This window comes from Quercus robur, chromosome 10, assembly GCF_932294415.1.
Source record: "Quercus robur chromosome 10, dhQueRobu3.1, whole genome shotgun sequence".
Classification (NCBI taxonomy): Eukaryota; Viridiplantae; Streptophyta; class Magnoliopsida; order Fagales; family Fagaceae; genus Quercus; species Quercus robur.
The window spans coordinates 47,610,840-47,635,478 of record NC_065543.1 but is presented as its reverse complement, the minus strand read 5'-3'; the positions used below and the strand labels follow the sequence as shown (position 1 = coordinate 47,635,478).

The 24,639-nt window shown below is 32.2% G+C and overlaps 2 protein-coding genes across 2 annotated transcripts; one reads left to right on the top strand and one right to left on the bottom strand.

Moving 5' to 3' along the window:
• Nucleotides 1-308: 308 nt before the first annotated feature.
• LOC126702047 (FKBP12-interacting protein of 37 kDa) lies at nt 309-10,732 on the bottom strand. Its single transcript, XM_050400653.1, has 14 exons — nt 10,565-10,732; nt 10,421-10,472; nt 10,240-10,301; nt 8,103-8,170; nt 7,953-7,989; nt 5,950-6,037; nt 5,737-5,801; nt 5,553-5,630; nt 4,669-4,716; nt 3,037-3,090; nt 2,124-2,285; nt 1,675-1,744; nt 944-999; nt 309-573 (listed from the first exon to the last, which is right to left on the bottom strand). Exons 1-14 carry the CDS (start codon nt 10,589-10,591, stop codon nt 403-405), a joined length of 1,038 nt encoding a protein of 345 aa, XP_050256610.1. The 5' UTR covers nt 10,592-10,732; the 3' UTR covers nt 309-402.
• Nucleotides 10,733-19,761: 9,029 nt separating this feature from the next.
• On the top strand, nt 19,762-23,351 carry LOC126702633 (short-chain dehydrogenase TIC 32 B, chloroplastic). Its single transcript, XM_050401396.1, has 7 exons — nt 19,762-19,954; nt 20,749-20,980; nt 21,110-21,189; nt 21,985-22,138; nt 22,454-22,620; nt 22,832-22,878; nt 22,974-23,351. Exons 1-7 carry the CDS (start codon nt 19,825-19,827, stop codon nt 23,154-23,156), a joined length of 993 nt encoding a protein of 330 aa, XP_050257353.1. The 5' UTR covers nt 19,762-19,824; the 3' UTR covers nt 23,157-23,351.
• The last annotated feature ends 1,288 nt before the right edge of the window (nt 23,352-24,639 follow it).

Genomic DNA, 24,639 nt, shown 5'->3' with positions numbered 1-24,639 from the left:
AACAATGCATTCTTTTGTGGCATACATGCATAAACATTGCTCTCCTTTTCTAATGGACAGGAAGAAATCTACTTAACAATGCACCAGTACCTGATTCTAATACTACATTTTTTACTAGGCTTTTAAAAATGGACAGTGAGCCTTATAACTGCCAAACAGGTCAGGCAGGTGTTAGACCCATCCGTGGTTCAACCGGTCCAACTCACTGGTAAAATTTTGTATTTGGGATGAGGGAACCTAAAATTCAAGATGATGTTACCTCATCCACTAACCTGGTGGTGGTGCAGATTGAAAATGAAAAGCATAAATGTCACCAAAAAGAATTACATTAATGTTTAATGTACAAATCACAAATGGAAGGGGAATAAATTAATTAAATCCTACAAAATTGCATTGAATAACTCAGTTGTTGGTTTCCCCATCAATCATCTCTTCATCTCTCTCTTTCTGGAGAGGAGCCGAATCGGTTTTTTCCTCCTTTTCCTCCTCTATTACGCTCTTTTGTTGCGCCTCATTCTTCAGCCTTTCAATCTCTTGATCTTTTTCTTCTAGCTTTTCTTGCAAGATAAGCGCCTGCAATAGATGTACAATATTTTTTATGATCACTCATATAACACAGTTACATTTAGATCACCTTTACCAATATTTCGTTTAGTTCAAAGCATCTAAAGCCAAATCACAGATTAACCTAAAGATTCTGGCTATAATTGATTATCCTATAAATGTCAAACAAAGACGATCATATAGCATCAATCATCAACAAGAAGATATTTGATCCAGAAAATTGGTATAATACATTTACGCAATCATGATTCTGTGGGGAAATATGTCTATTTTCAGTTACCCCTGGAAATATGTTATATAGAAGCATATATACACTAACATAATAATAAACTGCAAAATTTACTCCAAGTAAATTAAGAAAGGAAAGAAAGATGAAAACCATTTCATTTGATCTTTCCACATCATTCGTAAGCCCCTCCATATGTTTGTGCAGTCCTGCACGCAATAGAACAAAGAGAATCAATATAGCATGAACTTTGAAAACCATGGTATAGCAACATTGGTTTCAACTTAATGTACAAAGAGAATCAATATAGCATGAACTTTGAAAACCATGGTATAGCAACATTGGTTTCAGCTTAATGCACAAAACGATTAAGTGTACCCTTAACAATCTCGCTTAATTTCTTTTGAACAAAAAAGCAGAGGGAACTAAATGTTTGATGCCACAGAAACTGAAAGAGAAGATTAATTGTGACGACAGTTTGAGTTCTATCCTGATTGTAATTGCGGTAGGATCATAATTCTAGCAATTTGACAAAGAAAACAGAAAGAGGGATGCACCTTGATCATTAGAAATGAATATTCTATAGGTCTTTTACAAACAGAATGTCTTCTTCTCAAAAAGGATTGATTACATTAAGATATTTGCATGAAGACTTCCATAAATAAAAAATTGTTTAGTTACTAATAAGTTATATTAATTTTGATAAGTAGAAAAGAACTCCTAAAATGTTAACTATACAGTATCTGAAAGTTAAAAAGGTATTTTCCTATGTAACTGTAAATGATTGGAGTCTTTTAATTTACTTGATACTTAGGCATCTATTATAATTGAAACCCAGCCAAGGAAATAAATATACATACAGTCGATATATACTAAGTACTAACCTTCAAATTGGCTTCTGAGTTCTGTATTTTGAGATTTCTGCAAAGCAAGTTGCATTGCTAACTCATGCATCTGACAACGGAATGTAGAGAAAAATCAAGTTAACCAAGAGTTTAGCATAAGGAAAATCAATCACTTCTGGAAACATAAGATAACATCATACTATGAACTAAATCAAATTGGTTTACTTAAGTTTGTGCATAATCCTCCTTAACCATATAGAATCAGGAGTAAAAGTGTTTCTTATCGTATACCACCTATCCCCTAACCCCCACCCCCGGAAAACTGCCCTTAAAGCAAGCTCATGCACGAAATCATGTCTCCATTTCTCATAGAAGAAACATAAATATAATAAGAAACCTAGAAAAAAAATTTCTCAAGGCCAAAATGAAAATTGATACAAACTGAGAAGAATGATGACAGGAACTATAATGCAATGCAGTTGCAGCACCTTTCCTTCGGAAGCTAGATTTCCAATCTCCTCATTTTCCTCTTGTAGAGTCCTGCATTTAGCCATCAGCATCTTACCCATCTTGCTTTGTGGGGTGAAACTGAGTGCAGAAATAGTATCCTGTTTCTCCTTCAGCTCTTTCTCCTTCTCCTCAACCAAATTCTAGCATTATGGCATCACAAGAAAACATAAACAGACTTTCTAAAAGCAAAAGACAAATACTGAGCCACTTTGGGGTGCTCTAAAGTAACAGAAAACAACAAAAGTATAACTTCAAATCAGAAATCTTATTAAAACAATTAACAGCAATCACAATCAGATATGGTAGAAAATGGCATGAAATGTAAACAAAGAAATTATTGCCATTTTCATTCTAAATGCTGATACTTTGTGTAATTTCAAGTTATGGTCTCCAAAGGACTAGAAGCAAACCTTGGGTTATTAATGGAACCCCTGCTTTTATTTCATTTATTGCCTCTGCTTTCTAAACTTTGCATCTGGAAACTTAGTGTACTTCAACATATAAAAAGCTCCAAATTGAAATTTTATATTTGACCTAGGAGCGGAGCATATAAATGCCCTCCATCAATCTGTGAGGTGACCATGAAGAAAATTTGGTCAAAGCCTTATTATTTGTTCGGATTTAAATATGATCCTTATTCCTTTTTACATAAATAAATTCACACAGCAAATCCAGCAGTCAATAGAATGTAAAAAGACGTGGGCATTAGTCACAATGCCCTACATCAATGGATCAACAAATGACCATATCTTAGACATGAGCATTGGTCACAATGACCGTCTTCCTTTTTGCAATAAAGTCATTGCTGTTCATAACCAAGAAGCAAAGAGAAGGAGCACGTCCATACTCAGGGGTAATAACTCCCATATCTAATGAAGGAGTTTTACAAACCTTTAAACGTGTAAACTCTTCATGAATTGCAGGATCTAGTAATAATCTCCTAGCCTGTCAAATCAACCACCATACCAATTCTGTTAGTTAATTTAAACAATTAACAAAAAAGAGAACACTTCTTTCCCAAAGAAACCAAATAATGAAACATTTATCTACGAAATTTCCAATGGATAGAGGATAAACATTTTTAGAATCAAGAAACCATGAAAGAGTAAAAGCAAGGATTTTATTGATGTTATCAGAAGCAATACTGTCACAGCAGTAAGCTAACCAAATGGAGGAATCAGGATGACTAATATTTTTGGAAATAGTGGCAATTAGCCATTCAAGATCAAGAATGTGGATGATGTTCGGAAATGTATTGTTACCACACCCAAAAAAAAAAAAAAAAATCTTGTATATTTTCATAAGACTACATATGATAAATACAAGGCAAACAAAAATTGCCTGTGTGCAAGCCTAAGAAAACACAACTTTCTAGGTATAACTAGCTCAGAATTTCCACACTGATGCCTAAACAATCCCATTAACTTTCAAAGATGCACTTAGAACAGGTCATATACTTCAGAGAAACATTGTCTGAGCCTCAATAAATAAAGGAATCCAGTTCTCAGTTTGCCCATCAAGTACCATCCCATAAACCTCAAATATGGCCACCAGTTTTCAAAGCTGAAAAGCATGGCAAGACTGCTTTCAATGCCAGTATGAGCATCACGATAATCATCCCCCACTGGTAAAGAGGAATGGATAACTGTATCGTGTAAATGTCTCTCATGAAGAGTACTCAAAGATTAAAAGAAAACGGCAGCAATAGAGACATAAGAGCTGGCTGCAAACCCGTATCCATTCAAAAAAACAAACAATAGGGAGAGGTCAATTCATTGGTAAAAAATCAGTAAAAATATGTCCTTTCAATCATTAAGCTCGGTTACGTCATCTATGGAACCTTACTAAGCTGGATGTCCCAAAAAAAATCCAAATTTCAAACTCTTAAACCCTAGCTCAAATGGCACTTCCTCCTTTCACAAGAATGCATGGGAGGAGGTCATGGGTTCAAATTCATTGGGTGCATGTGTCACTTACCAAATTTATAATAAAAATAATAATATAGAAAAGAAGAAGAAGAAGAAGATAAAACTGAACCATGTACAATCATTCCAAAGCCTCCTTTGGTTCTCGAGAAGAATTGGAAAAAAATGTAGGAAAATGCTTCAAAGACACTAAGAAGAGGAAGAGCAAAAGGCAGGAAAACAGAGTAATGCATCAGGTCTGCTGTAGAGGTTTGATAAATTAATCAACATGAAAAAAGGTTCAGTAATGAAGTAGATGTATCACAACATATAAATTACTTTGAGGTAGAGAGCTTTTGGGGAGAGTGGGTACTTCACATTTATACAAGGAGAAGACTTCGAGCTGAGTGTATCAAAGCAAGTAAATATATGGCTCACAGAAGAAGAAGATAAAATATTCAATTCCTACCCTATAAAAAAATAAAAGATGAGATCCCAGAGAAATCATAAACTGAAAACACAAAATGATACTGAACTAACAATTACAGTACCTCCAATCCTTCGATTCCATAATTATTGTATACCCCCAAGAAACAAAACCACAAAATCATTATATTACCTGCATTGATGGTGGCTTGAGTTGCGCTTTTAATTCCCTTACTGCAGACTGGAAATATAAGAATAAACCTGGTCTTAGAAGATCAGAAAATAACATGCAAGAAATGAACATACTAAAAAAACCAAGATGTATTAAAATTTCATAGAAAAATAGGGTTCAGAATAATCATATAATAAAGGAAAATAAGGTGCAGTTGCAAAATTGTCTTTGTGCATTAATTGAAACTATGGAACCATGCCATCTCCTTTTTGGATAACTCCAAGTTTATTATGTGGTAATACCATAAAGCTAAGATTATTACAGCGCTTAAAGAACTTTTTTCTAGGTTGAGGGGGGTTCAAACAAATAGTTTATCACTCTGAAATTCTGAATCAGGTCAAAGGAATTTAAAGCAAAATTGTCAAGGGATGATAGAGGAGCAATTCTTATTTCATGGAATAGGCTAGTGAAAACAATGAAAAGTTTGCAACTTCATCTAAAAACCTTAGGACATTGCTAGACATAAAAATGGTAGATATTCCTATTAGTCTGCTTATGGAGAGACAATGGAACATTTGTTATTGCACTGCCATATTGCCAAAGAGTTATGGGAAATGGTCTTTGCTCTTTTTGGGGTTCAGTGGGTGATGCCTGGGAGGGGTGTTGATTAACTAGCAAGTTGGCAAGGCCGTTTTGGGTGGCATCGCCATAGGGAGATTTGGAAGGCCATTCCTCATTGTTTGATGTGGTGTATTTGGAGGGACAGAAATGCAAGAAATTTAGACGGGTGTGAGAGGTCAACTTTCGATTGGAAGATACATTTTCTGCGGACTTTGTTTCGGTGGTTATATTTTGTGCACACTAAATACTTCAAGAAAAAGATATGGGAAAAGAAAAATGTATACCTTTAACTCTGATATTTCTTGCTCTCGTTTTGCAAATGTTACAATGAATGCTGCTTCCTTTTTCTTGGCTTTTTCTAGCTGATAACAAGATTAAACATGGGTGAAATGCTACACACGAAATGGTGAATTTTCATGAAACCAAAAAAATAATAATAGTAATAAAATCCAGCAATAAATCCCAAACCTGTTCTCTCAATGACTCCTCAGAGGATTTCAGCATCTGAAGATAATCGATCACTAATTTAGGTTCTACAAAGAAAATTCAAAATCAATTATTTAAGGAATGCATGCATAATATGATCACAAGAGACTTAAAGCTTAGAGCTGCACATACAGTTTACACAAAACTGCAAAGTAAATAAAAATAAAACAATGAACTCTTTGAGGAAAGGCTAACCAGGAGAAGTTCCAGTAGGTATGAAGGACTCATTCTGAAATGAAGAATGCCACATCTGAATCTCAGATTTTGCAGCTTCAAGTTCTTCCTGAAAATTGTAAAAATTATAATTTAATGACCTAGATAATATGTTGTAGGGAAGCTGGTGCAAGAGATGAAATAATTGCATTTAATAGAGAGGCAGATTCCAGAGAGAGAGAAAAGTAGTGAAAGAATGGGAATTCACATCTCAATCTAAACTCAAAATCTGAAATTCTGAAACTTTATTATCAATCAATGAATTACAAAGCAAGTGCATGGATATTTATAGCCTAGGAAGTAGTTATAAGTGATGAAATCATCCCACAACTAACTCACATTTATCATATGCCAAGATACAATAATAACATATTAATTACTTATAAGTATAATGACACAACAACTTTCATAACATTTTTCACAACTGCTAAGTTGGCAGGTTGTGATTGGTGTAAAATAAAAGTGATGTCAGTGGTAGTCCCAGTGAGTAATATTGCACTAATCACAATCGGCCACCTCAACAAGTTGTGTTTGTAGCATTGTTGTTTTATAATTAATAGAGCATGTGGCTTCTATTTCTAACAGCTTCCTAAAATCTAGCACCACTAACTAATTTTCCCTCAAATTTTCAAGTACTAAAACAAGCTTGACATGTGGATTTAGCTACAATAATCATATGGCACGTGTAAAATTCGGCCCACCTTAGCCTCCTTGTGCAACTTGGCCAAGCTAGGCCCCCATGCATCCCACATTGCATTAAGCCATGACACCTCTGTGCCACATCATCATTCCAATAAATGCACTAGACTCCTCCATCAGAGGCAGAATCATAAATTAAACATAATCATTATGCACTTCCATAGGTGGCATGGAACCATTCAAACTTAAATTTTAAAAGGATTAGCATTCATAAAATTTGTACAATAACATCCAACAAGTCATGCATGCAAGTGTTGCCCTGAGAAACCTATCTATCCCCCACTACTACTACTGTTAAAGTATATTGATCTTTTTTCTTTTTCTTTTTCTTTTTCTCTTTTGATAAGTCTGTTAAAGTTTATTGATCTGAATTCTCTTTGTTGAAGAAATTGACCTTTTGTAAGTTGACCATACTCAAGACTTCAATGTAGGACCCTCATTACATTTTAACATATCAAATGCAAGAAAACTGACACTTGAGGATATATATATATATATATATATATATATATTTATCACTAAAAGGATGCAGTAGTCGCTGTTGTACAAAATGTAGTTAGCAACCAGGGTTGCTTTTTACAAGTGATGCTAAAGGTGCATGTTAAGGTGATTACTGTTTCTTATTAAGAGGAGTTGAAGATATTAGAGATTCTACAACTCTAACACAATATTCAATACAAAGGAATTTTGAGTTTCTGTAGCATCCTAGGCATTCCATATTGAATTGGAACTGCCAAATCAGGCACGCTATCCCTTTTATAAATAAATAAAAATAAAAAGGAATTTTCTTGAGTCTAATTAATTATGAGGTGACCATTAGTATGAAAAGTATTTTTCCAAACAGCTAGAAAGCATAAACTATGAATTAGTAATCAATTCCAGAATCCCCAAATGCTAGAAAGCACCATAATTAGAATTTTAATTGCTATAGTGTGACCTGAAGTTCCAATTTTTCAGGAATCTGATATGATATTCATAAAATTTCAGAAAACCAAAGTTATAGGGGAAAATCTTCCTCTTTCCTTTTTTGAACAATCTAGAAACACTTGTCTAATAGCCTAAGGGCTCCTTGTTCCTTATGGAGTTTCTTACTCAAATAAAATTGAGAAGCAAGATAACTGTGCAGATTAAAGTTTTACACAAAATTCCCTCACTGATGTGAATGGTAGTAGTCTTTTCCCTGAAATTTATATCATCATTGAGCACATAATTTACAGCACCCAAACTGAGAGGTATACAATATAGGAACAAAGATATAACATCAATTGATGGATATAAATACATACTTGACATGTTGCAAGATTATCCTTACAGGTCTGAAGACTGCAAAAGAAAATTCCAATGAAAAATAAATATTAGGCTTAAACATAATTTGATGCAATCTAACAACTGATAGCATGAAAAGACAATAAAAATCATTCTAGATCTTATGATACCTCTCACGAAGAGACAAAATCATCCCAGTTGCTACACCTGGAGCAGTTTCTTCTACTTTTGGCTTACCCTGCATTATGACCCAAAAAAATGGTGTGATCCTCAAAATATACAAAGACGCAAGGAAAAAAACTTAAGCTTCATGCCTCTACAAAATTATTATATAGTAAAGTAAGGGAAAACAATAGAGACCCTTACCCTGTGTAGGCAAAGACTTGAAAATATATGAGGAGTCATTAAAATTTTACAACGAAGTTTTGTGAAATAAAGATGAATATATGTTATGTATTCTGCAGAAGTCCTAGAATAAACAGAGCCTGAAGGATATGATGCCTCACACTGATTCATGATCAACAGAGGCAAAGATTCCTAGTCCCTACATCTCACATTCAGATGCTTAATCTCTCTCAATTTCAAGTAATTGGTTACTGATCTCCAAAAATCATATGAATAGGAATATTAAAATGCTGTGGGTTCCACATTTTATCCTTCTTTTTAAAGTTCAACAAGAAGCCTTAGACAAGCAAGGAGGATGGAGTTGGAACTGATGTTGGACTGATGCAGCAGAATAAAAATTATATAATCTCTCAGTAGAAGTTCCAAATATTGAATAAGTAAATCCCAGAATTATGTTTACAACTCAGAAGATATTTTCTCAATCAGTCAAGTGCAAACAACACTTAAAAGTCTATCCCAGGTCTAGTTGATGCAACACACCAAGCTCATTTGGATATCTAGTCAGACTTTAATCATTCACTAATCTTCTATATGAACATTTAAGAAAATGGATTGCATCAAAGGTAACATGCTTCCATTCAACTTTGACACCCCAAAATAGTGCCTCTTCTTTGGATAAAATGCTCCATCATTTGGAAGCATTGAAGAGCAACAATTCAAAGATATCTATGAGTTCAATGGGAATAACAATCAGCTCAACAATCACAGGCTTCAGCAACATTTCAGCAGAATTTAAATCTAGACGATATCATCTCAACCCTGTTATCTCACTCCTCACTTAAATTCCCCACCATCTCCCATTGCTTCATTCACATTCGCTACCGCATTTGTAGTCCTCTCTCTCTCTCTCTCTCTCTCTCGACCACACACACACTCTAACTATATGATACCTCTGTGTCTCTTAAGGGTAAGGTACCCACAATTATCATAGCCATCTATTTTCAGGTGGTTTAATCTTCATCATTCCTTCATGAATATAAATATCACAACAACCGTCCAAAAATTTTGGGGTCAACTATAGATCCTCGATAATCCTATCAAAGTCAGTTACATGTATTCTTTTATGTCATTCTATTTTATATAAATTTGTTCTCTTTGTTACCCCCTTAATTGACATGTCCTTTTCACTATTTCTACTAACGTCATTTTAGATATTCTTCTACCTTCATTACTTCCCATGACTTGAATCAACTCACTCTTCCTCACTGGTGCATTAATCACTCTCCTCTATAAATAATCAAATCATCCCAAGCAACTTTCCCTCACCTCTTCATCAATAGGAGCTACCCCTATTTTTGAGCAAAATTCTATGTTTCAAATCCTATCCTTCCTTACCCGTCCAGGTGTAACCTAGTAGTTGGAGGCTATAAACCCAGACAAATGGGTTCGAACCCCGCTAGGAATTCCCCTGGGTTACTTGATACATGGTTCTAATGGGTGGGGTTGTGTATCCGTTGTTTTCCCCAAGGATGGCTCCAAATTGGCCTTGGTAAGGTTCCATATCATCAAAAAAAATCCTACCTTTCCCTTATATATATATATATATATTTGTAAGTGTTGATCAACAAGTAGTTCAGCCAATATCGAATGGAACTAATCTGATGCAGTCTTTTATATAGTGTAAGTTGGGGCAGACACATTTTTTAATAAAAATCCTATTTTTCCTTATATTTTCACTTACCCATCTTAACATTCTCATCTCAACTACACTCAAAAGGCTAAACTCAACACACTCAAGATAAACAATTTTGATCACAGTGGGTACTTACTATAACCCAAATGTACCACAAAAGAACACTTTGCATATAAATTGCTGTCAATTTCATGCCTAATTTCAATGCAAAATTATAACAAGTCACACATGTGTCAATGTGGGTATGCTCACAGAAACACAATAAATACCTTTTTTGAGCCAAAAATATCATCTTCATCATCCTCAAGATCCCCAAAATTTCTCTTATTACCTAAACAAAATTATTAGCACACAAAAATTATTATCTTTATTTAAAAATAAATAAATAAACCCAACAGAGAAAACGAACTAAAAAAAATAAAAATAAATAAATAAATAAAAATAAAAAACCTGAACGCCTGGCATTGTGAGTTCCAGGAAAATCGCCTCCGAATTCATCGTCCTGAGTTTCACAAACAAGCTCAGAATCAGAGAAACTACAAAGACAACGAGAAAAAAATAGAATGAATTTGAGAAATTGGAGGAGTTGTTTACATCGTCGAGATGGGTGTGGGAAGCCATGGAATTCGAAAACCCTGGGATTTTGTTTTCCGCGGAGAATTGGAATTTGGAATTGTGAGCTGTGAAAATATCAAAACGGAGGACGATTGTATTGTGTTTGTCGGTAGTGAGCTTTGAATCGGAAATAGTAAAATAACCTCTTCGACTCGTCGTTTTGTTAATCTTCAATTTTTGTTTGGGTCAGGCTCAGGGTTTGGCTATTATGGACCCAAAACCCAAAATATTCACCAAAGATTAGGTCCAATTCGTGTATTCTTTTTTTGGGCTTGACCAACCTCAAATCCAAATCACTATTGATTTGAGATGGATTACAACTTTCTTTTTTTTCTTTTTTTTTTAGGAGATGGATACAACTTAACTTACACATTGCTTACTTTTCTTTTCTTTCTTTTTCTTTTTATTTATTTATTTATCTTATAGAATCGACACATTGCCTACTTGATGTTTAAAAAGTAGCACTTAAAATACTTGCAAAAATCCAAATATTTATCTATCCAATTGTATTGTAGATCAACCCTATTTCTTTGATGAAAAATAATTACACATCATTGTCATACTCGTTTACTCATCTATGGTTAGCTTTGTTGCGCACTCTCTTTCTTTCCTTTTTTTTTTATTTTTTATTTTTTATGGACAAGGTAAAGCTAGACTTTGTTAATGACTAAAATCACTTTAGAATACACTATCCAAATCTAGTGGAAGATCTTCTATACTCACAGTTAATATCTGCAGATTGAGCTGCTCTTCTAGTGAAGGCATAAATAAGCTGATTAGCTTCCCTCTTAACATGCTTGAAAGTTGAAACTGGATCTATATCTGTAGAGTCTCGATAGAGTCTTCTATTTCATCAATGATATGGCCAAACATGGTGTTTGAAGGTTTGTGGTTATTAATTGTAGAAATAACACGCTGGCAATCACCTTCAAACTCAAGTTGTAAAATGCTAATTTTCATAGCAAAATTGGCCATTGTACTTGCAACAAGTACCTCGACCAATTCCACAAAAGGCAAAGGTTGAATATTCTGATTAAGAGCTGCCAAAACATTTAAAAATATGTATATATCATTCATAAGATTCATCGAAGCAAGGTCTTAAGACTCAATTATCATTCTAAGCACCTTCTTAAACGGTAATAACTTTTTAGGACTTACTTTAAGGGAATCTTATGATTTGCTTTATTTTATTTTACTTTTTTTAGACATACGTGAGTCATATATGGGTAAAATGATTCTTTTCAAATCACGGGTAAACATGCAAGGGCCTCAAATCACCATAAATGCCATTTTCTTCTCTTCTTAAAAAAAAAAGAGAAAAAAAGAAAAAAAAAGTGTAAATATAAATTTTCTTATTATTCTTGCGTTTCAAACAGTATATGGATTTTAAACATATGCTTGCTTCATAGTTGAACGCTACAGATGAATCACGTGACATTTTTTTTTTTTTTTTTTGAGAAACAATCACATGTGACATCTATATCATACCAAACTCAAATTTGACTTTTATTCTGTTGCCTCTTGGGCTGGAATAAAAGACAAATGTGATGATTTTGTGGAACCGAAAGTATGGAAAAACCTAAGCTGGATCCCAAAAACATAAACAGTGGTGGCTTTAACTCATTGACCTACCATTAAGTTGTCGAGTTTAGGCCCATGGCCTAATGACGGAAAAGATTGTTATGGGTTCACATTTTTGTTTTTTCAACCACTACATGATTGGACTGCAGGTTGGACCCAAATGGAGTTGGAACCAGATTGGTGTGGACAAACCTGATTTATGCTTGACAGCACAAAATTGAGGTTGTGGAAGATCTAGGATTCTTTTGTTTTTTTCAAGACAACAAATGAAAAGGTTATGCTTGATAGCACCAAATCGAGCTTCACTGAGGTTGTGAAAGATCTATGATTCTTTTTCTTTCTTTTTTTCAATAAAACAAATGAAAAAGTTATGCTTGATAGCACCAAATTTAGGTTGGTAAAGATCTAAAGAGTTAAAGAGGGTTTTAGTATTCAAAGAGTTTGATTTTTCCTAAATAAAAAAGTTTAGGGAAAAGGATAATTAATCGTGACAATTCTATCTAAATATGACTGTAATAGCTTCCTACTTGCTAAGAAACTAATACCTAATAGGTTAGACAGTAAACAAAGCATGTGTGATCTCAAGTGAATTAATTAGTTCTAGCATAACCTTAATTTTACACTAGTGACCAATGGTTTCAAATAGAAGAAAGTAATAGTCCTTAAACTGAAAATAACTTCTTAATATGATATATTATTTATCCCATATTAACATTATTTGGATCTAGAATCCTCTCAAAATCACTATATAGTAAGTGAGACTGGAATTAAGAATTTTTCACGGAGGAAGTGAGTTTTGTTGCATTATCATAATTGTTACTAATTTACTATGCTCAAAATTCTTACCACGACCAATTAAGTTGTCATTTTAGGTCTTGGACTTTTGGGAAATGGAATGGATCATTGGAAGATTAAAGGCTATTGTATAGGGTCTCTTCATTAAGCTTAAAGTCTAGTTTCTCCAAACTAAATAGCATCATTTCACTTTAGAAAAATATAAAAATTGAAGCTCCATCCTCAAAGCCACAATGGCAAACACATTATATTGTCTCTGATATAAATTGGTTATTTCACATGTCTCCTACCGCCCCTCTAATATTTCAACAAGCAATTCATGCAATCACTAGTTTGAACCATTGTATTTGGCTTTTTAACGTCCATAATGTCTTTTAGAATAGAAGTCTCTTGATGTGTTCAATCAAACCTTTCATTCTTCATAAAAGCATCTCTTATGGGCAATCTCATGTGCATTTCTGTTCCTCTTAAGACTTTGATTATAACATTTGTTGCATGGAGATGGGGACAAATAACCTTTTAGTCAAATCTTACCACACAAGGCATCAAATGCAAAGGAAAAAGATGACCATCCAAGTTAGTTTATTGCTTAACCTGGATCATCTTATTATTGTTTTCAATTTATTACTTAACATGGATCATGTTGTTAATAATTTATAGCTAATGATCTATGTGAAAGGTATAATAATCAAAGGGGGACACTAGCCCTTAGCGATGTCCCACACACCCCACTCTCTTCCGTGATTGGCTCGTGTGGCATGGGACCCTTTTCTCAAGGGGGCCACTTGTCATATCATGATTGGCACATGGCACGTGTGCATCAAAATAATACAGGTTCTTTGTTTTAAGCAGACCTTTTCTTAATCTTCATGGATAACAAAAACGATAGGTTGACATGATTGAACTAAGAGAATTTATGGGTTTGTCGGCATATTGAATTTTTTAGCTATGTTGAATGCATCAATTCAGGTAGAAAATTTTTTTTGTGATGGAGGGAGAAATTGTAACACATGGGGTCCTCACCCTACGAAAATATAATTAAAAAAAAATGGTTTACTCATTGGTTCTTTGTATATTGGATATGTCCAAACTACGATAGAAAAGATTCTTTAACAATTAAAGAAAGACCTAATTTCTTTGGTTAGGCGGCCAATGCTTTTCTTCCATAAACTCTCACTCTCACACATTTCAATTTCATTTACATTTGATTTAGTGGCGGAGTTGTTGGGATTTAATAAAGATCGTTGAGATCATTAGGACTAAAAGTTTTTCTTAATTGTCCTTCAAATAAAGTTTTTTAATGGTCTAATTAGTGATGCAAGAAGATAAGACAAAGAAAAGAAAATGGTGGGTTTGAAATTGATACCTTTGGCTGGAAGTTGGAACCCAAATTTTATACCTTTGTTGAAAGTCCAAATCTTTGAGTGTGAATGATTTCCAATGTCTTTGCTATTGGTCATTTCCTTGCTGCCAAGCATCACCCAATCCACAATAAACCAATAAATATTTAGTACGGATGATTTATGAGAGGAGAAAATCTTTCAAGAAATTCATTATTTCCGAGAACATATCTATGCTTCCTTTGCATTCTCTATTATTTAGGATTTTTTTTTTCTTTTTTAATAAAACGAATGGTTAACTTGTCTATTACGTGAAAAGATTTAACAAAAAAAAAAAAATTGCAATATGATACATATTAAATTAATGAGTACTAATAAAAAATTAAATTAATAATTCATAAAAAAGAAATTACCATATTTAATTAGATTTTTTTTATTTAATAAACGATCAAACCTAATTTAGTCACAACTTGTTTATTGTTTAGTTGTTTTATCCAAACGTGAGTTCTAATTAGTTAAAACAATATAGTTTTATACTATTAAAAATGAAATTAAAATTATAAATTAGAATATAGAATGGAAAGATGTGGATTTTCTGAAGTTTTTGTGGTATCATCAGAAGTCATCAAGATAATTAAAATTAGTTTCTTTTATATTTTCACTAATATTATGCCCTTGCAATGTATGGTTAATCATGAATCATATATAAACTAAGAAAAATATCTCAATAATATAATCAAAATGAAATAATATACATAAGATAACAATACTTACTTTAAGTTACATGAATCATGATAATGCAAATTATATAAGACCAAATTTTTATTAAAAAATCAAAGATTAAAATAAATAATGAAACACCTTTTAAATATCTTGAAAATTAATAAGTGGGTTAAGTGGAACAGTATTCTAATTTTATTAAATCTTTTGCAATAAAGTTTCACTTAAAATAAGCTATTTTAATATATATATATATATATATATATATATATATTTATAATGAATCACATGGAGAAATTATTTCATACAACTTGTTATACTTACATTAACTCATATATATATATATATATATATATATATTGCCCACCTTTTATTAATAAAAAAAGGTAGATTATTAAATTCGTAATAATAAATTTTATTTTAAATTTTTAAAAATTCTTGGTGGTAAAATTTTAATTGGAGTAGTATTTTTAAATTTATTTTTAATATTTTGATAAGAATAACTAAATGACTGAATATTATATGATTTTGAAATTCTCATATTTTTGTATTTCGTAAGTTTCATTTGAATAAGTATAACTAAAGTTCAATTTTGGCCCTTAAAGTTTGGGATTATTTTTATTTTGGCCTTTCACATTTTAAAATTTTCAATTTAACTCTCCATATTTAATTCAATTTTTATATTGACCTAGCCATCTAGTTGGTTAACTTTTTTTTTTACTAAACAATAATACTTATTAGAATACACACGAAAATAATAATAGTGTTTTAAACCGGGTTTATAATACATTACATAATCAGAGTACAACTACAAAAGGACCCAACTTTTGTAGTTGTAGACTGGGTTATAAATAGCAGATGCTAGACACACACAACCAATGTGGGATAAACATCCCTATTTTTTTTTTTTTTTTTGAGTAAACAATAATATTTATTAGAACACACACGAAAACAATAATAGTGTTTTAAACCGAGTTTATAATACATTATATAACCAAAGTATAACTACAAAAGAGCCTAACCTTTGTAGTTGTAGATTGGGGTTATAAACAGCGGACACTAGACACACATAATCAATGTCGGATAAATATCCCTATTTTTTTTTTTTTTTAGTAAACAATAATACTTATTAGAATACTTATTTTCGTGTGTGTTATAATAAGTATTATTGTTTATTAAAAAATATATATATATATGAATGTTTATCCCACTTTAGGTGTGTATATTTAATGTCCGCTGTTTATAACTCTAATTTACAACTATAAAGGTTAGCCTTTCATGTTTAACTATTTTAATGAAATAATAGCTCTAAAATGTTATTGAATGCATGAATATAGTTCTTTTAGGCAGAAAAACATTTTATAGATGGTCAAATATATTATTAACAAAAATGGATTGTAGAGCTAATAGGAAAACCCAAATTATTATAGAGATGCTACATGCATCTGATACATAACATATCACATTGTAGTTATTTTGGTGCATTGAACCAATTTTTATTTTAAGTTATATAATACATCCAATATTACCTAACAAAAAAACAAATTATACTCCTCCATAACGCGAAAGGAGAAACATTTATTTTCAAAGATTCTTTTCCCTTTATCAAATTTGTCGTGGACTGTAAGCTAGCCTTAAGGAGTTGAAAGACGGTAAGGCGTGATCAAAGAAAATTATCATGTTGCATACTCATGTCCAACTTCTCAAGTAATGAAATACTATGGTTACAAAATTAAGTGACAAAATAATAAGATATATCAACTTCAAAGCTCCATGCTTCTTATAAGATAGTTTGAAGTGCACTCTATTAATGATCACCTCTCCTAATTAAGATATTAACATCTCATAATTATTGATAGTACTATTAAATCTTTTTAAATGAATAATGTTAGCAAGCTTTTAGTGTAGGTGGAGGATATTTATCTACATTTTAATGTTGTAATCTTAGCCGATATAGCTGATTTTTCTTAATAAAATTACTGTCTTCTTCTAAAAAAAAAAAAAAAGGTTCAAAACTCCACCACTTGTAAGAATTAAACCGTCAAAAAAATGACACAATTGTAACAAATCATCTCATAATCTTAATTACCACCCAATTAATCTAAATTCAATATAACCTTAATTAAAGATAAAGTATAAGAGTTACAAGTCTTATCTTAAATTAAACTCTATCTATAATTAAAGGGTATACAAGAAGCATATAATCTCCCTTTAGCTTTCAGGTCATGGAGGGGGAATTCACCTTTTGTATCAAAGAAGCATGTATGTATAAGACAATACACACACAAGATGGGGGTTCCCAGTCAATTTCACTTTTTACACTTTTTTGGGGCATGCCATGAATGAAAGAATGGAACAAGATCACATGTGAAACTACAAAACAAATCATGCTTCATGTAGTTGTGGCAAGGTTGATGAGAATGTGTATGCAACTTAGGAAACACAATGGGTCCCCTTGTGCATAGCCCTAGCCAGTTCACCACTCCATTGTTGAGGGGTCAACCTCAATGCCTATCTTTTGGTCCATCAAGCTCCCAACACCATCCATCATTTTTCAATGGCCATGGATGAAAATTTTGGCCATTGGGAACAAAAAGGAGACGTGAGTGGCACGGTGGCACGCAGTAAAAGCAATTTTGTCTGCAAAAATAGAGAGAGCCTTCCTATATTTGATTCTTTTTTCGTGATATACAATTCAAATTTTCACGATTGCATGTAATTATCGCTGAGTTTTTTTTTTTTTTTTTTTTCTAGATGTCCACGTGTGAGAACTACTCAAACCCCACCTTTTTCAGTGCATGCATGTATATACCCATAATTAAAGCTCACAAGAAGTCAAAAGTACACACTTTTTTTTTTCTTTTAGATTTTATAAATTTCATGTAGATTAACTATATGAAGGTTGAAAAATTACAGATTTATAAAGTATTATAAATAGAGTATAAGTGTTAACTGATACCCGTTAATTAATAATTTTAAGAAAGTTTTAATATCAAAGTTTTCAAAAATGATTGTTGGTTTTTTTTTTTTTTTTTCCATAAAAAGTTTTTTAATTTTTTTTTAAATTAATGTCCTTATTAGGAGATCCATTAACTTTTCTCATTTGCTTAGTTTAATTTTTAAATTCAAGAAACCAAATAAGATATAATAACCGTCCAATAAAAAATTAAAGCTTAAAGTTTAGAATTTGTCATGTTTCAAATCTCTGGCACCTTTTTGTTGCAATTGTTGAATAATATACTCCTTGCACATTAAGGTTAAGGATGATATAGATTGGGTTGGCTTACCTTTATATCAAAGATTATAAATTAAATTCTAAATATTATTTATAATTTTTACACCAAGTAGCATGAAAGGTCACAAAATAGTTGAAATTAAGGTCTTGATTACATATTATATTAGCATTCAAACTATTTTGACATATAAAGACAACTTATAGGTCCTGAATCCTAATATATAGTGCTAATTACTACGTACTAAGCATGCACAACGTGAGTAATTACCTATATTTAAATGCTAAAATTTGCTATGAGGGACAATAAAAGGGGAAAAGAGAGAAAAGAAAACTCCCTCAACTAAAACTTTGATATTAAAATTTAGTTTTATCTAATCAAACATTTAAAAAGAAAAATCAAAATCTATACCACTAAAGGTTAGAAAGTTTTTTCTTTTTCTCCTTATGAAAACAACAAGCATTGTGGTAGAAAAATTGAAGCACAAACTCAAAGATAATTTTGAATTTAGTAGGAGATTTTTTTTGTTGGGTCAAACAATATAAGATGGATTTCCATATTAAAAAATATCACCAACCAATGATAAAGCAAAAGGGCTTAGCTATGTGAATCTTTTTCCACTAGTCAACATATCTTTTTCTCGATATAGATTGACCAACTAATCCTACCACCAAACCTAATTAATGCTTTTTTTTTGCCCCCCTATTTTTTTTCCTTTAGCATTATAAACGTTCATTTGATAATTTCTCATGAGATGATTACTTAACAAGAAAGTCATCTAATAAGTCATTTTTGGACATGTTGGGTGCAATTAATCACAAAGAAGAAAAAAGGGAGTCATAGACTCATAGCAAAGAGAAAAGAGAAAGAAAAAAAAAAAAAAAGGAGTAACACAGTCAAACACCATCTCCACCTAGAAGATTATTATACTTCATTGATACATTTCTCTGTGATGATTTCAACATTACTTTTAGAAGCACATAAATTGCACTTGAACTAGCAAAGCTGGCCTGGAAATAACAATCTCTCTCTCTAAGCCAACTACGAAATTGAAGCCACTCAATTAGGATAGACAGTAATTATGGGAAACAAAGACAAAAATAATGGTACATTGTCTCCATTTTTGCAATTACAATTCTCTATAGTACATATGCTTAAAAGCAATCTAATAATTCTATTATTTTTTAAGTTACATTTTAGTGGATTCAGCTTTCCTCCAATGTTTTTGTGTGTTAGATGTTACACAGGACTGACACGTGTCCTAAAATAACCACGTGTCAGTTATGCGTTTCATTCTTGTACTATACTATATACAAAATGCGAAAGCCCAACCCAACCACAATTAGTTTGTGGACCAACTAATATGGGTGGTCCAATAATTCCAAATGACATTATGACAATGTTTATTGGTTGAGACTTGAGACCACATAGCAAGGGTGGTCCTTGGACTACCAGAAAATTATTTCTGGTCTAGAAGTCCTATATATATACTTATGTGGTTTCAAGTTTCAACCTAAAACTGCTCTCTTGCTGTATAAGATTCTAAAGCTGGCAGTGTTTTGGTACACTCATGAAGGAAACACTAAGGTATCTTGCAGGACTTGCAGGGCCAAGTGGTTATGGCTCAAACTCCACTGCTGAGCAAGTCACAGAAGATTTCTCTTGCATGGTCCCTCCCCATCTAACTGCTATAATCACTGGTTAGTCTCAAACAATATTCTCTTACCAAAACTTTATGGTAAGGGAAACAAACTCTCTTTTCAGTGATAACTATATGAATAAAAATCTTTTATCCCCACTCTGTGTGTTCATGAAAGAGTTTTGCTTGAAAGTTGAGCATTGGAGTGATACAAAAATTGTTAAACAACATGATAGAATGTTAGATTTGAGACATTTCATGGCACTCTCTCCATCTGTGAGTGTGTCTTTCTGTTGGCTTCAAAAGACTTATGAAAGTGTTTTGTTTATTTCATGTTTCTTTTCTATTTCATTTTATTTTTCTTCTTCTCCATTTATTTTAACTTGATAGAAAATTTTGATTCATTTTCCTAAGAACTATCCTGGGATAATCTGCCAGATTTAGTGGATGCATACAAGAGTATGTTTTTAGATAATTTTCTAAGGCTTTCTTTGAAGAAAAATAGAATGTGTGTACAGGATAATTTGCAGTATTTTTAGGAATATTCTCCCTCCAATTAATATACTTAATGCAATATGGATAGTAATTCTTTTAGTGGTTCTTTTTGGCTGCACCAAGATATGGTTTTGTCTCTTTGGAATAGCAGTAGTATCTAATTGGTCCCCAATAGATTACTGCTTTTTGTACTATATCATGTCACGTTTGCAACAAAGTTTCACCATTTTAATTTTTAAAATTTCTCTTTTAAAAAAAAAAAAAGAAAACAAAATTCTCATGCATAAGACACATATATGTACCATAAATAAAAAACTAAATAAAAGCTTTTGGGTTTTGTTATTTCTATTTTTTTTAAAGGGGCAACATCTGGTATTGGAGCTGAAACAGCAAGAGTGTTAGCAAAGAAAGGTGTGAGAATTGTGATTCCAGCAAGGGATTTAAGAAGAGCAGCTGAACTGAAGGAGGAAATTCAAAAAGAGCGTCCACAGGCAGAGATTGTACTATTGGAGGTTGATTTGAGCTCATTAACTTCTGTGAAGAGATTTTGTACTGAGTTTTTGTCACTAGGATTATCCCTTAACATTCTCATGTGAGTATCAAATATTTGTTTCTTATTTGTGTGTGTGTGTGTGAGAGAGAGAGACAGAGAGAAAGAAAGAAAGAAAAAAAGAGAGGTATTTGATATGATACTAATTGTGAAAGAAAACCATTTTTGCAGAAACAATGCTGGAATATTCTCTCAGAATTTGGAGTTCTCTGAGGACAAAATTGAGATGACATATGCCACAAATTATTTGGGTAATCTATTAATTTGTCCTTATATAATTGATAGTGTTAGCCTTTAGGATTAAAAGTATTTTAACCCAATAATAAATTATATGTTTCCTACTGATTTTTTGTGATTATTTTCTAGTGGAACTTTTTTTTTGGACAAGCATTTGTGTTCAAATGCCAATTATTTTAACTCAAAAAAATAAAAATTGTGTCCAAAAAAATAATAAACTTAATGGCCTGGACCAATTGAAGCAGAGTGAAGAAGGGCCCGGATCCGATTTATTTAGCAGCTCCAGATACTGAGGCAGGCCGGGCTTGAAAATATTAAAAGTAAAGACCGACCAAAAAGTAAAAGCAAAAAAATGTTTGTGGAGCATTAAGTAGTGCTCCAAACAGGCCCTTAGGGCCCTCTGTTCTTCTACCGTGAGATGTGTGGAAGGGTGAAAAAACAATTTTTAGCACTTACTTGGAACTTGTTAAAGTGATAAGTTGCGCGTGCGCTTGAAATAGTATGATTTTCATATAGATCTATCAATAATTCCATTCTTATTACAGACTAATCACAATAAAAAGCTTATTAAAAATTTTGTGTTACTAGACTTATTGAGGAAAAAACATATGAGTATCATAATATGGCTTTTCAACCCAACTAAAAAAGAAAAGAAAAATCATAATGAAAAAAAAACTTTAGTTAGTTTTGAGATAAACCCAAGTGGGGTCTTGAATCCATTAATAATAACTTTATTAACAATTTTAAGTGATTTAACCAGAAAAAAATATTTTGATTTTCTTACTTATTATTTTCAATTTTTTTGGCAGGACATTTTTTGTTGACAGAAATGCTATTAGAGAAAATGGTAGAAACAGCAGCAAAAACAGGCATCCAAGGAAGAATAATAAATGTTACTTCTGTGATTCACAGTTGGGTGAAGAGAGATTCGTTTCGTTTCAATCAAATGCTAAATCCAAAGAAGTAAATATTTTCTCACTTTTCACTGCTCCTAACATGAAAACTTTGTGCCGTAATTTCAGTACTAATGGACCTCTAGACCTCTACACACCAATAGAATTGCAGAACTCAAAAAGTGACATGAAAAAGTTTACTTTTGTATGAAGTAAATTGCTTTTAATGACTTAGACTATGACATTAGCTATAGTACTCCAAAGGGTACCTATTAACTTTCCCAAAACAGTAACCGCTAAATTTGACAATAGCTAGGAAAAGATTTATTATTGCTGACTTATGTTAAATAATTAATAATAGTACTACTCTTTCCAATGTATGCAGCTATAATGGTACTCGTGCATATGCTCAGTCAAAATTGGCAAACATATTGCATGTTAAGGAAATGGCAAGGCAGTTGCAAGCAAGGAATGCAAGAGTAACTATCAATGCAGTACATCCAGGCATTGTGAAGACTGGAATCATTAGAGCTCACAAGGGCTTTATAACAGGCATGAATTTATATTCCTGATTCCTTTAATTTCATAACCATTTGATTAGAATATGTTAGCGGTGTTTCACAAAGTGCTTCTTTTATCTGTTGTCCCAAAAACCTACGCTATTAGAAAATTGTGAATTTAATCATTTAACTATTATTTTAACGGTATTACACTACATTTCAAGGTGGAAAACATGTTCTAATACCTTCAAACTTTCATGCAGATTCAATATACTTCGTTGCATCCAAGTTTCTAAAGTCTTCATCTCAGGTTTGTTCACATGCATTCATATCAGTTGAGAGAGACAGAGAGGATTTTAATCCACTTGGGTATTGATAATATGGTACATGAATTCTTTTATGCAGGGTGCATCAACCACATGCTATGTTGCTCTTTGCCCACAACTAGAAGGGGTGACTGGGAAATACTTTGCAGACTGTAATGAGAGTAGCTGCTCAAGTCTAGCAAATGATGAATCTGAAGCACAAAAGTTATTTATGCAAACTCGTGCTGTGATTTACAAACGATTAGGTCAACCTGCAGCTTAAAATGTATCATATTCTTCTGTAAATTTAGAGACTTAGGAGTCATGTAAATAGGATTATGTATTTACAAATGCAGAAGACAACATAAAAGACTACTAGTCAGTGACCTCTAAAATACTATTTGACAATAAAGGGGCTTGAGAACTATTCCTTTCTCATCTCCTCTTAATAACAAAATATCAAATGTTTACACCTGTCTCTCTCGCTCTCTCTCATGTATATCCCAAATGCTTAATAGGATAAAAAAAATATGGTAAAGAAAATATTTATGTTTATAATATATATATATATATAAGTTTAATTCTCACCAATCAATTAATGACCCAAGCAAACAAAAGGCCAAACTATGGGCATTAATAAATTGAAAGGTTTTACTAACGTATGCCCTTAAGACATACATTAGAAAACCACTTAAAAAAACTTTTTTATGGAAAAATGAAAAAGTGATTAACTTTTTTTCAACTTTTTCAAATCCCAATAAAATATTTTCAAAAATGGATGGTTAATATATGTTCTATGTATGCCCTAAGGGCATACATTAACTAGACTCTAATTTAAAAGTATTCAAATCACTTGAGTGTTTCACTTGGAAAAAAAAAAAAAACACTTGAGTCTTACATGATAGTAGACATTAGCCAGAATGGCAGTTACAAATCACAAGAAAATTAAAGAAAAGGAGTTACAATCTAATTGGATGACTCCAAAAATCAAGGGAAGTTTGACAATGCATTGAGACATTTGTCCTAAAGAATAAAGATTATAGAGACACGTGTCCTATTATGATAATAACCACCAAGATGCAATTAAGAAGAGAGCTCTCCTTTGAGAGAAATGAACCTCTTCCAACAACCACACACAAGTTTATTGTGTTATAGTTTTTTCTTTAATGTAATCTTTTACTCTATATATTATCCTTGAATGTGTTATTTTAATTGTGTTTAGTTACAATGAATCTTCTTGATCCCAAATTGCGTCCAATTACATTTACATAACCATATCATGAATTATTCCTCTTAGTTGAGCCAATACCAAACCATCAATCCTTGAACGCCCCATTGTGGACTACATGTTGTCCATTAATTCGAGTCAAAATTTTCCCATCAATTCAACAATCTAATAAGTGCATGAATTAGTTGACAGTCCTAGTAAAATATGCATGTAGGATTGAGATTCAGTGCAATAGCCTACAATACATTTTCAAAGGTTGAGATCAAAACTCAAGGAGTTAACTTTTGATCTCAACCATTGGATAAAAAAATTTAAAAGGTGAAAAAAGTTGAAATTTCTTGTGAATGGATTTGAAGCTATTGCATTGTGTTACCTATCCAAATTATGCAAGGAAAATAAAAGCTAATTTTTTTGGGGGGCCAATTTATGGCTCAAAAGAAGGGTATAACTTGCTATTAAAATTGCATCCCTATGCACTATAATAACAAGAAGGAATGGTGTCTTAAAGTTTTTTTTTAAGCACTCTCAGATGTAACAT

Bases quoted from the DNA above. Each gene is read 5' to 3' on its own strand.
- LOC126702047 (XM_050400653.1), bottom strand. From the start codon at position 10,591: ATGGCTTCCCACACCCATCTCGACGAT. The intron at 4,717-5,552 runs GTATACATTTTT...TTATATTTCCAG, and splicing joins AAGAAATATCAGAGTTAAAG to TCTGCAGTAAGGGAATTAAA. The intron at 2,286-3,036 runs GTTTGTAAAACT...CCATAATGCTAG, and splicing joins AAGAGTTTACACGTTTAAAG to AATTTGGTTGAGGAGAAGGA.
- LOC126702633 (XM_050401396.1), top strand. From the start codon at position 19,825: ATGAAGGAAACACTAAGGTATCTTGCAGGACTTGCAGGGCCAAGTGGT. The intron at 21,190-21,984 runs GTAATCTATTAA...TTTTTTTGGCAG, and splicing joins ATATGCCACAAATTATTTGG to GACATTTTTTGTTGACAGAA. The intron at 22,139-22,453 runs GTAAATATTTTC...CAATGTATGCAG, and splicing joins CAAATGCTAAATCCAAAGAA to CTATAATGGTACTCGTGCAT.